The sequence below is a fragment of the Trichosurus vulpecula genome, chromosome 3 (assembly GCF_011100635.1).
Source record: "Trichosurus vulpecula isolate mTriVul1 chromosome 3, mTriVul1.pri, whole genome shotgun sequence".
NCBI lineage: Eukaryota > Metazoa > Chordata > Mammalia > Diprotodontia > Phalangeridae > Trichosurus > Trichosurus vulpecula.
In genome coordinates, this window is record NC_050575.1 from 56,353,026 (window position 1) to 56,366,437 (window position 13,412).

The 13,412-nt window shown below is 36.0% G+C and overlaps 1 protein-coding gene across 1 annotated transcript in view; it reads right to left on the reverse strand.

The window, feature by feature from the left end:
- Positions 1-2,429: 2,429 nt before the first annotated feature.
- LARS1 (leucyl-tRNA synthetase 1) overlaps positions 2,430-13,412 on the reverse strand; it is a 55,748-nt gene continuing 44,765 nt past the window's right edge. Inside the window, exons 29-32 of the mRNA XM_036749544.1 lie at positions 10,702-10,806; positions 9,480-9,575; positions 6,642-6,774; positions 2,430-3,556 (exon numbers count right to left, since the gene is read on the reverse strand). Of these exons, the coding sequence (XP_036605439.1) occupies positions 3,351-3,556; positions 6,642-6,774; positions 9,480-9,575; positions 10,702-10,806 (540 nt within the window). The 3' untranslated portion in view covers positions 2,430-3,350. The remainder of the gene's footprint in view (positions 3,557-6,641; positions 6,775-9,479; positions 9,576-10,701; positions 10,807-13,412) is intronic.

Sequence of the window (13,412 nt, forward strand, 5' to 3'; positions counted from 1 at the left end):
GGTAAACAAAACAAGACTTATGTAAGTCTTGCCCTTGGTGTTTAAGTGCAGCACTACAAAATGTGTTCATTTCTCTGCGTTACACTCCAACTGCATTGTCAACTCCTTCTACCCAGGCATCTACCAAAATTTTTTTCATACCAAATGTTTCACACCCTTCTGGGAACGTAGTAAGTACTTGATAAATTCTTGTTGATTGATACTTAAAGCTATTCATTATTATGCAATCGACACTATTGTAGGAAGGCAAGAGCTGAAATAATTCTCCAGTCACTTAAAAATTCAATTTGGAGAACCACATCCAAAACCAATTTTTAAAAAGACCTTGATATTTAAAGTCATCAACAATGAGACCTTCCTTAACATGAACCTGCCAAACAAACTCAAAGAGACACAACTGGTCCATTAAGAAGACATGAGGGAATAAAATGGGAAAGCATTTACTAAAAGTTTGCTAAGCATGGTCCAGGTGATACAAACAGAAAAGGAAGTAAAGTCTTTGCTCTCAAGAAACTCACACTCTATTTAGGGGAGAGAGTACATAGAGAAAAGAGTCCAACTGTAGGGCAGAGGAAAAGATGTAAGTTCTTCTTAAGAGTAGGCCAGCAGTGCAGACAGCATTGTGCTGTTCAGTGCTCTATAATGGCTGCATTTTAGAATGTTGCTCTGGTTCCTGGTCATACCTATCACTAGTTCCTAAAAAAGCCATGCACGTTTCTACTTCCAAGCTTTGGATGATGCCATTCCCCCATGGCTGAGATTCACTGCTCCCTCCTCCCTTTTCCCCCCATCACTTCTATTTGTGCCATATACATACTTTCTAGACTACCAGACCAATAAGTCATCAAATCTGAGACTTCCCCTGGTTTCTCTAACTTACCTCCCAAAAGTATTTCTCTTACATCACACATGTTGGCACTTGAGCCAGTATGATCTAGATTGTCTAGGCATTGTTTTAGGTATGCATGTCTTGTACTCCCAAGATGGCAGACTTCCTAAAGGCAAGGATTACATACACCTTGTGTGCTTTTGTACTCCTGGAGTGCCCAGGCACATAATAAAAACCTGATGGGGATCTCATCAAACAGGGATATGGCTGAACAAATTACAGTATATGAATATTATAGAATTTTTATGTACCCCAAGAAATGACGGAAGTGATGGATTCATAGAAACCTGGGAAAATTTATATGAAGCAAAACAAGCAGAACCAGAAGAATGAGGTACACAGTGATCCTGATGGTGAAAGGAAAACAACGCAGAAAGGCATCAGAATTTGGATGAATGTGAAGACCGATCTGCACTGTGAGGGACTGACAAGACACACTTCCCTGCTCATGGAGGAGAGATGTGGTATGCGGCTGATGCTATCCAGCACAGCCAATATGCTGGTTTGTTTGCCTTAGCTATGTTTCTCTGTTATGAGGCTAAGGGCTAGGGGATTCATTATTGGGAAGTGACAACAAAGTTTTTTTAGAAAACACTAATGAAAGATTTATTTTTAAAATAAATACCTAACAAACTAAAGGTAAGATATTGGGTATGTCCACATAAAGAACTACTTGAGTCAGTGTAGTGGGAAAAGGGCTAGACCAAGAGTCAAAGAACTTGGCCACTGATCCTTTGTGAGGACCAGGAAGCTCTCAGCACAGAGTGTGGCACATAGTAGACACCATATAAATGCTAATTATTATTATTATCATTATTCCCTATTATCTATGTGACTATGAGGTCCCTTAACCTCTCTAAACTCCATTTTCTCATGAGAAAAATGGGGATAAAAAGATCTTAAAATATTGTTCTGAGGCTCAAATAAGGTGATAAATATATGCATATATATTTATATAAATACTTGGCAAACTTTAAAGTACTATGTAAATATCAACTATTATTACTCAGTGTACAGCAAAGGCAACATGGGTGGAATAACAGCCTCACCCTGGCAAGAAGTAGTAACATCTATCAGCCAAAAATGAACAGATTCAAAGCAGGAAACCAAAGTACATAGCTGATGATGATACATCTTGAGTTCTGGTGTCGTTAAGACTAGGGACTATTTTTAATAGTCAAATGGGGGGCCTGGACTATATAATTTCTCTCCAAAGGTCTCTTCCAGTCTTAAAATTCTATGATTACGCAATCAACTTGGCACAGTGAACTGGAGTTATAAAACTGAGAAACAAGCAGCTCATAAAGGAAAGAGTACATGGCTCCATAGTAAAGAACGAGCCAGGGTGGGGTGGGATGAGGTGGCGGACTGGAGATATCCCTAGATTTTAGTTTAGTTTCTTTAATTGTCTTAGAATACTCAAATTGAAAATTGGAAGAAGTGGAAAGATTCCAACTTAAAATTATATTTCCTCTTGGAAAGAAACGAGGCACAGGCAACATGAAATCTTTCTACCAAGGATAATGGTAAGCCCACATAGTACAGTCAACATCTAACTTTATTTAAACATCATTTCATGAAAGACAAAATTTGGTTAAAAAAAAATTTCTGATATTAAATTTCCTTTAAAAATACTAAATTTAGTGTCAACCTAATCCTAGATGCAACAAATTGCTGTAAATTTGGTACTGATCTGGAAAAAAAAAAAAGACTATTGTTAAATCTAAATAGGTACTCTAGAACAGGGAAATTCTCTCTGAAATTTCACAAATTACTGTGGTTCCATTCAAATCCATCCTTCTATAAGAGAAAAGTCACCAATTTCTGATCTTTGTTATAAATGTGTGAACAGAATGGAAATTCTGTCTGCATTTGGTTGTCAGGCATTCTGCAAAGTTCTTTTTATCAAACATCTGATCATACTCAACTTTAGATTTTTATGTTTGTTCTTTATGCCATCAATAAGATTTTCTCCCTTCAAATAGAGGCTTATAAAAACATCAAACAGTCTAACTCTTTCTCTTTTTTTGAAGAAGCATCTGAAAGTATACAGGCTAAAGTTGACAAAACCTTTGCCTCTGATTCTGTGCTTACATCTGTCTTATTCCAAAAATGTATACATTTTTAATAGCCATTAGATACTCCGTAGACCTTTATAAACAGTACAAAGTACCACCTCATAAAAATATCATATTGATGGCTCAGTATGAATAATGAAAAGATAGGAAGCTTCTGAGACATTCAATACTAGTTCTCAACTTAGATCCAAAAGAGGGGGAAAAAAGTTTTATTATATCCAAGTCTCAAAGATGACTCAGTGCAAGATTACATGCAAAATTCAATGGTTAGAAATGACAGCTGTTTCGGTCCATTCTGAGGTTCTCAAGGTCAATCTGTATGCACAATCAGGTTAATGGTATCCCTCAAGCCAGGGTTGATAACAGCCAAATCTGTCTGCAGTTTAATGAACAAGATAGATGATGGAGTCACCAATATCTGCCCTTAATCCATTTTCAGTGAGGTGAATTTTCTTGCTCATGAGGTCCACATGAAATACAGCATGATCAGAAATAGGGGTCTTCTCCATATGTTCTTTTCCCAGGACAGGAACACGACGAGGTCCCAACACAGGATCATCAAATCTCATCAGTTTTACCTTGGAAAGGTCTATGATGGAAGAGATTACAAATGTGAGTATGATACTGACTGAGCCTATGATGGAGCATCACATTCTTAAGAGACACTAGTTGTTAATGCCTATCTAAACAAAAATCCCCCAGTTAGATTATTAAAACAACCTCAGTCTCAGAAAACAAAAATCTAACAGGGTACCAAATCATGACAGCTTTCACCAGATAAAAGCTGATCAATGAATCTGTGTAACACTGACATCTCCTGGAACAATAAATATAAAGCAGAAGTAAAAAAGGTCTAGGGAAACTTTAGAGCCACATCCAATGTAGCTTCTCAAATCACTTTCATATGTTTGTATTAACCATTTCTTAATGTTGTGAAACATCTTTTTTTGCTTCCCTGAATGTAGCAGCAGGTCTAAGAGAACTGTCAAACTATTCTCAAAGCACTTTTTGGGAGGAAAGTATTACTACTGAGAGGAACAGCAATACCAGACTCTTGTTTTGCACAAAGATGAATGGCAAGAAACGAAGGAGGAGGTACAGGAAAAGCGAGCAGCTTTAACAATTTTAAGCCTTTGGATGAGTTCCAGAGCTCTCTGCTTGAGGATTTCTTGATTTACTCTTTCTCAACCTGATAAGATGAATCCTGGCAAGCAAAGCTCTTGTCCTTTGAATAAATTTATATTCCATCAGTCCTGCCAACAAACAACCCAGCCCCAATGTAACTCATTTATTATTCTAGCAATGCTGAGGCTTCCCAACACAAAAATGTTTCATTTTATATGGTTTTAAGAACCCATAATATGTGGCTATAAATGCTGAGGCTTAGGTTTTATATCTCATTCTACATGCCACCCTATGAATTTAACAGTCTCCAAAAGGTACAGATGCTCTCTGAATTGCCACCACGCTTTTCCATACCATCTCCCTGGGAGGTCCACGGGACAGATTCTTCCACATGCTACCTTGATGGTACAAAGCTTAGTTTAAGAGGCCTGACAGATAAAGATTTCATGAATTCAACTGTAGGTTATGCCAGGAGTGTAAGCCAACCAGGCACAAGATTTATAGTTCAGGAAGCAAGGGATGAAGGACAGTGAGCGAAAGGTAGATTTTGGGACAAATATGGCAATCATCAGCAACCAGGGATATCTAAGGCAAAGCCCAACTGAAAGACTACTGAAATTCTCTGCGGAAATCACAGAATCAATTCATCAGTAGAACACTGACCTAACAAACTAAAATGGCCAAAAACATCCTTCATATATGACCAGGATTTTATCTGAGGAAGGGGAAAAGTGAGCTTGAACAGCCATCACAATTGAACTGACATATCAGGGGTAACACAAAGACATTTTGCCATAAAAGCACTGGGTAAGTCGCAACAAGAGATAATCATATACACCACCTTTTACCTCAGAGTTCACTATACCGAGGAATTCTAAAGTAAACTGCTCGGAAGCAATCTCCATATTCAATTAGGCTCTGAAGGGGCAAAACACATTTTGCTCTAAAGTCTGACTCTGTCTTTCATAACTACCAAACAATTTTTGTTGTTTTTTCAGATACTTCAACTTCTTATGGCAGATTTCTCTTATCATTGAAGAAACTAAAATTTAAATCTGAAACTCTACAACAAATTAAGGCATTTGAAGGGAGAAAAAAGGGATGATGTGATTTCAAGTCTTGGGAGATAGATAATGTGATACAGAGCTTTTCACCAGTAAGTTACAGTGTTCATATCTTATGTGGGGAGACCATTTTCATCAAATGGCCTTTGTGGAATGTAATGATAGCTTTAGTCCAGCTTCTCCTGGACCTGAATTATAATCACCCTCAATACAATGGGTACTAATTGGCATATTTGCCGACTATTATAAAAGAGAGACTAAAAATTGTGCTATCAAGTTTCAACTCTTTGATATCCCCTAGAGGCAATCATCCTCAAAAATCAAAGCATCATAACAGCCTGCTAGAAAAGTCTCAAAAGATGATTTCTTCTGTGGCTGGAGGGCATCAATCTCATGCTTCCAGTAACATTTTTATCTACTGTCCTAAATTTTATCATCATTAAACAGAAATTAGAATACTTTTTGAAAATGTTGCTATGGAAATGCACCTTTTTTCTTTCTTTGCAGAGGTGAGGGACAAAGGATTTGAAATATTACACAAATTGTTAGACAGCTGATGAATTGGTAAGTTTTGCTGAAATTTTTTCTCTTCTTTTCTATTATAAAGGAGGGCTCTTTGTAAGGAAGGGAAAGCTGCAATTCGAAATGCAAATGATATAAAAACCAAAGATATCAAGAAAAATGTAAAAAGAAAAAAGAAAGTTTTGCCCATGACTTGTTAAACACGAGAGACAAAAACCATTCTAAAAACTTAGGACAGGGAAATTACCAGAGGTAAATACAATTCTGGAGTACCTTATCAGGTCAGTATCCAAGTACTTTGAGGGAGATGCTGGCACTATATTCCATTTTGAAGTTGGGATTTTTTTGGGCCAGACTTATAATTTCACTGGTGTATGGGACCCTCAGAGTAGAAACTCCCAACACCAATACAGAGAAGTGGCTCATCCATAACCTCTTTTAGAGGCACTGAGAGGTTTGCTGTGATTTGCCCACAGTTGGTCACATAGCCAGCATATGTAAGAAACAAAAAAATGAACCTATACATTCCTGACTCAAAGGTATGCTTTCTATCCATCATACCACCATGTCTCTCTAATGCTATATAATATTGATGTAAAAACCATTACCAAACAGGAATACGGTGTAATTTGTTTTTCACAAGTAACTGTAATTTGTTTTTCACAAGTAACAAGTCTATGATAATATCACAGAATCACAGAGATAACCCACACCTCATTTCATAAAGAAACTGAGCCTCAGGAGGTGGAAGAAATTGTCCACTATCACATACATACACAGCGACAGAGCCCCAGCTCAAACTCAGTTCTCTTAACTCCCAGGACAAGTCATTTTCTCATAACATTGTTCTACCTCCCCAAATCAGTCAGCTGCTTCCTTTCCTAATAGTTCCCTGAAATGGATCAAGGCTAAAGTTTACTGCTAAAATAAATATCAACTCTGTATTTCAAAGCAGTGGCTCACCCTTGATTCCTTTGTCCATCTTCATTAAGCGCCTAATTAATGAATCTCTGTTGTCTCCTTGCCTGACTTCAATTTTGGTTGAGAAGTGACCATTGGATGGCTGAGGATTTACCAAAAATACTGATACACCAGGCTATTAAAAAAAAAAGAGGAAAATAATTTTTCTTAAAATAAAATAAATACAGTGTGGTCCACTGAAAAGTAGTTCATGTAATTCATATATTGATCAAGCTTGACCCCAATATGAGAAGATATCTCCCTCTATTACTTTGCAGAAATGAGAACCTAGGGGTGTGGGATCCTACATATAATATCAAACTTGTTAAAAATGTTAATTTAGTTTTGCAGAACTTTTTTTCTTCCTTTCTTCAAACTTCATTATGAGAAGTAGCTCAGAGAAAATAGAGAAAGGAATAGAGTAGAAAGTATGACATAAAACTGAAGTATCAATAAATTTATTTTTTAATACAAAAAATTTTTTTATTTCATAGTATGTTGAAGGAATCAACATAGCAGATTCTTTGAAAGAGACTACTAATGACCTCTTAGAATAAACAATGGCTCTTTAAAAAACTCCCACTATATTAGCAGCACTAGATCTTAAACTACACTACGAAACAATAAACATCAAAATGACTTGGTAATGTTTAAAAAATAGATCAATCAATGGAACAAATTAGGTACACAAAAAAAAACCAGCACCAAATCAGTGTGGCAGTCTAGGGTTCGATAAACCCAAAGACTGTTGCTGGGGGAAGGATTCACTATTCCACAAAAAATGCTGGGAAAACTGTAAAGAAGTCTAACAGAAATTAGGTTTAGATCAATACCTAATACCAGCCATATACCAGGATAAGTTTCCAAAGCATATATGACATATATAAAAGGACACATAAGGAACAAATTAAAGGAGCAAGGAAGAAATTTTCTTTTCAATCTACGAAGAGGAGATAAGTTTATGACCAAACAAGTAAGAGAAGATCACAGAAAATAAAATGGACAACTTTAATTACATAAAATTAAAGTTTTTGTACAGTGCAGTTAAAATTAGAAGGGAAACAGTTAACTGGAAAAAAAATACTTGCAGCAAGTTTCTCTGCTAAAGGTCTCATTTCCAAGAAATATAAGGAATTTACTCAAATTTATAGCAAAATCATTTCCCAAACGATAAATGGTCAAAGGATAACAACATATTTTTCAAAGGTTGCTATCTAAGCTATCAACAACCAAATGAAGTAAGGCGCCAAATAGCTAATAATTACAGAAATAAAAATTAAAGCAACTGTAAGATTCTATCTCACATTTATCATGACTGGCAAATATGACAGAAAAAGAAAATAACAATTACTGGAGAGGATTCGGGGGGAAAGGTCACACTACTACCGTGCTGGTGAAGCTATGAATTGGTCATTTTGAAAGGCAACTGGGAACTACACCCAAAAGTTACTAAATTGTTCACACCCTTTGTAGCAACATCATTATACTAGGCTTATATCCCAAAGAGATAAAAGAAAAAGAAAAAGGATCCGTAAGTACAAAGATATTTATAAGCAGCTCTTTCTAAAGTGACAAAGAATTGGAAACTAAGGGAGGGGTGCCTAATAATTGGGCATTGGCTAAACAAATAATGGCATATGGATGTAATGGAATATTATTTTGCCATGAGAAATGATGAAAGGGACAGCTTCACAGAAACTTGGTTAAGACCTATATGAACTACTAGGTGAACAATTTAGAGTCTAAATTTTAGATAACACCACTATAAACCCTATAAAGCCAAGAAGGAGAACTCAGATCAATTTATTGTAACCAATCATGATTTCATAAAGCATGCCACTTGCCTCCTGACAGAGAGGTGATAAACTCAAAATAAAGAATGAGACATAAATTTATGGACATGATTTACGAATGAATTTGTTTTGCTAAATTATACATATTTATTGGGAGGTTTTCTTTTTTCCCAGTGAAGAAGAGTTAAGAGAGAGAGAAAAAAAGTTTGTTGACTGAAAAGTAAAACAAACATTAGTGATTGGTGCAATTAGGAGACTATAAACAGGATTCAGTGATTCTTTTCTTCAATCCAAATATATGTGTAAATACTTTTTTAAAAAGTAAAGCACTTAAAAGTCTTCCAGTAAATGTGGCAAAAGGAATAGGGAAAAAACCCTTTAGCCAAGTACTTCATTTACTAAGAAAACTGGGATACTTCACAAATCTTGATAATCACAGCCCTCTAGACTCATCCAAATAGTTTGAATCTGGGTAAGTTCTTTAAGGATTAAGAGAAAAATGCAGTCCTCAAACCTCATTTCATTTCTTGAGCACAGACTGCCAAAGCTTGAAAAGGATTCCTATGACTGAGACCTAAAGAGAATCCATCAATGTGGTTTACACAAGAGCCCCTCAAAAAGCTCTGATTAGTTGCCATACCCAGACTAATCTAAACAGCTGACAGTTCCAACTCTCAGAAAAACTTGCCTAAGCTTTTTATTTGTTTTCACAATATTCTTGGAAAAACCAGGTTCTAAGGATTACTTTTTAGTTCAAAAATGTTAAAACTAAAAAATGTTAACTATAACCTATACAATATATAAGTGAAGTGAATGGAAGCTATTTTTATAGGAAATTGAACAGTGACCTGAAGGTCAGAAGCCCCTAGCAGTTCTAGTCTGTTTTTATCATTAATGAACTAATTGGAATTAGATAATCTCAAGCAAATCACTCCCTCCTAGGACCTCAGCCTTCTCCTCCATAAAAGGAGGGAACTGCACTAAGATGATCTCCAATGTCCATCCCAACTCAGACATGCCATGATTCCAAAAGATGATTCCAACTTACTTCTGTTCTAAAAACAGTGAGGGGCTTCCCAGGACAGCAATCTTCTCTGATTTTATCGTCTGCTTCAGAAGCAAATTTTACTTCAATGTGATCTAACTAAAGAGTGAGAAAAACACAGGAGTAATTATTATGGACAATTAATACCAGCTTTGTCTCCAGCTCATTTTGCCAAGGAACAAAGGAAGAACCTCTATTTAATATGAAATGGTCTGTATATTTTTATTCTATTCATGCAAATGTTGTCAAATTCGGAATCAATCATTCCTTAATATTTATATTTAAATGCTCCCTTCAGTGATGTGGCTGAGATAGTTTATCATTTTACACAAGAAAAACTGGCACCCACCTACCAAACAGAAGGAAAAAGTTGATGTAAAATTATTTTTAATCACTAGAAGAGAATACCAGAGACAAAATATGGGAACATGGCATCCACTGATTAAGGAATGTCAATTGGATGTTATGTACAAATTTTCCTCTAGGGTACTATTTTATTTGATATAGCGAATAATGAAAAAACTTATCTGGGTCATAAAGCACCTTAGCATAATTCAACATTTTAGAATAGTATTTGAATGAGATCAGATGACACTGTTTTTTGTTTCTGCAGCCTCATTTGGTTCCTGTCCTTCCCTTCTTGTTGGTCTCCTTCCTAAAATGACCATATGTGTGTAAAAACACACACATGTACAACTAAAGATATTAAATAAACATTTGGCAAAAGGACTGGGCACAGAAGATCAAGCTGACAAAATAATGCTTACTAGAAATAGAGAAAATAGTATTGTGTTGCCTTTTTCTTCTTCCCAGAAACCAAACTCTATTTTTAATACCAATATTGTCATGTCCTCAAACATGTAATACAACAGTCTCCAAGTAAATGCATAAGATATCGCATAGAGACCAATGGGAAATGAATTTTGGTTATAAGCAAGCTGAAACACAGAATCAATGAGGGACTTTAAAAATATGGGAATAAATATCTTCAGAAATATGTTTTATAGGAACAGAAGATGAGCTAGTTTCATGATGAAGGCAAGGGACAACAGGTAGATATCCAGCACGTTTACCTTCATACTCATGTCAGGAGAAAGTGAGGAAGCCCCCCTGAATGTGAGGCGGTCTCTACATGGTGACTTATCAAGGACTGTGGCTGCCTTTTTAACCCTCTAAGCTGTTACTTACAAGCTGTTATTACAAGCTGTTCCTCAGGCAATCTTACCTCAAGGGAATTGGTTAGGTAGACTATGTTCTCCATAAGCACTCTCTGCTCATCAAATTCCAGCTGCAAATCTAGAACTTGAGGGCCTATTTTCTCCAAATTTTCCTACCAATCAAAAATAAAGTCATGTTGTAAATACCCTGAAATTTATATCTGACAACCACTCTCTCAGCTGATAAAAAATCCAGAAAAGAACATTCAACACAAACATTCAATGACAAGTTTCACTTGTGGCTGTCCTTCTCTAGGTCTGCATTTTAATGAGGTTTCTGGCTCACAATAATCAAGTTAGATGAAACAAAGTTAGCAGGAAAAAACTGGGAAGCAAAAGGCTTTCAAATCTGTAAAGTAAATAGGGCTTCTCACGATTTAGGCTGATTACATGTTCAACCCCAGAATATCTGCTTGGACAATAATAACTTATAATCAGTCTAGCCAACAGTTGTCTAAAATTATCCCTTCGTGATTCCTATCACAAACAAGCATTGACTGTGCAGCATATACAGTGTGAATCACTGCATCTTACAGAATCCACCTAGGTTTGGGTGTAGGAAAATACAGCCCTGAAAATGATTTGTTACTCACGGACTCAAATAAATGAGAAACTGTAAGTAGCTGTTCCTTCTTAAAACATGAATGTTAAGAAGGTACCTCTTAAGTATATAAATAGAAGCCTGAGGCATCCAAAGGCCTTCTTGGAGAGCCATAGTAGGCCACTTCTCGGGCTGCTGCGGAATCTTTATTCCAAGTTTCTTAGAATGTCTAAGAATCTGTCACAGTGTGAAGCATGACTTCCCTCATTCTTAGGAAAGTTCTGTATATAATGGGGTTCTGAGTCACTGAAAAATAAAAGGAACTTCAAGATTATATAAACTTCAACACTTCAAGGGGCAAAAAGTAGCCAAATTGAGTACTCAGATAAATCCCTGCAATTGTAGGGCAAACACAACATAACCAGCAATCTGTCTGATTAACTTTCCTGAATTGGGAACCAAAAACCTTGCTGCTCAGATACTTACTTTGCATGATTTGACTACATATGTTAAAATAGAGACAAATGGCTAAAATATACTAGAATTTATCTGAACGTGAGTTTGCGCCTGAGTACTATGAACCTGCTTTATTCCTGAGTCACAGTTTCAGTTTAGCATTCTGTGCTCTGAATGTTTTCCTGACTAATCCAGTGATGTTTTCTACTCAAATTTAAAATTCACTGAAAAAGTTCTGTTATGATCCTACTTGTTATACCAAATATCAACTTGTTGATATGTTGAGTTTCAAGTCAAAGGACCTGTGTTTGAATCCAGGTTTGTTTGGGTTTTTTTGGCCACTCCTTACCCATGTGACCTTGGACAAATCACTTCACTTCTCTAGGACTCAATTTCCCCGTCTGTTAAATGAACAGGGTTGACCAGCTGAGGTCACTTCTAGCTTTAAATCTATAATGGCATTATAAATATTATCCTATATTTAAAAATTATGATACATATATGTGTGTATACACATACACACACACACACACACACACACACACACAGAGTTGATGGAAATTATCGCTGAAATACTGTGAAATATGTTAGATCCTATTTCAATTAGCCACTAAATTCAATTAGTCACTAAATAATGGAAATTTTCAATAATCGCAGTCTTCAAAACTATTTCATTAGATTATTTCAATGTAGTTTCCCAAAATTAAATGCTTGTACGACCACCAGAGGAGGATTACTGTCTCAATTAAATCCACTACAACAAACATTTATTAATTACCTACTTTGTACAAAGCACAGTTCTGGACAAAAAAAAAAGTGGTTCAAGTCACTGGAATATAAAGAAAAAACAAAACAATCTCTGCTTTGAAGACGTTTATACTTTATGACATGCACACAAATGAGAAAACACAAAGCATATCCACATTAGTACCAATGAATTTGTATAGTTTCCATAAATGTTATACATCTGGCATACAACTCAACAGCAAAACCAGTAATCTGTGGAGCCAATGAGCTAAGAGCAACCCAGTCAAAGGGAAGCCAATTGAAACCTATCAGATACAAGTCGTGCCTAGATTCTAAGATTATTCCTGGAGTTCAGGGTCTTAAGGCCACCTCAGAAATACAGGTTTAGATTATATATTTCAGTCTAAGAGACAAGGATTCCCCACAATTGTGGTATGATAGGAGAATTTCTCTGGAAGCTCTCATCCACTAGGGGAGAGTCTGTTTTGGGGTTTGACTAAACTAGGAAACAGCACCATGGAAGGACCTGGAATCTTGACTACGAGGACACCTTACAATCAAAGTAATCACTGTGGACTTCCCCCAAGCTAAAAGGCATTTAAATGACCAAATATTTGTCAAATAATCTAAAAGATTACTTAAGCATCTCAGAGGGGATGCTACATTGTTGTGCCAGTATTCACAACCGCCCAATGGTGGTTGCTTTAATTTTTCTGACAAAATGTATCATTCTTATCATTATCATCATTATTAATTTCATTGTTAGTAGTTATTAGTGATAATTGTGATAATATTAATTGTAATGGTGATAACAGCCTACTTTCATATAATTTTTAATCTCTTCAAAGCACTTTACAAGATGATTTCATTTTATTTGATTCTCACAATAATCCTATTTGATGCCATTATTATCCCTATTTTACAGATGAAGAAACTGAGGCTGAGTGGTTAAATGATCAACTTAGGGTCACAGAG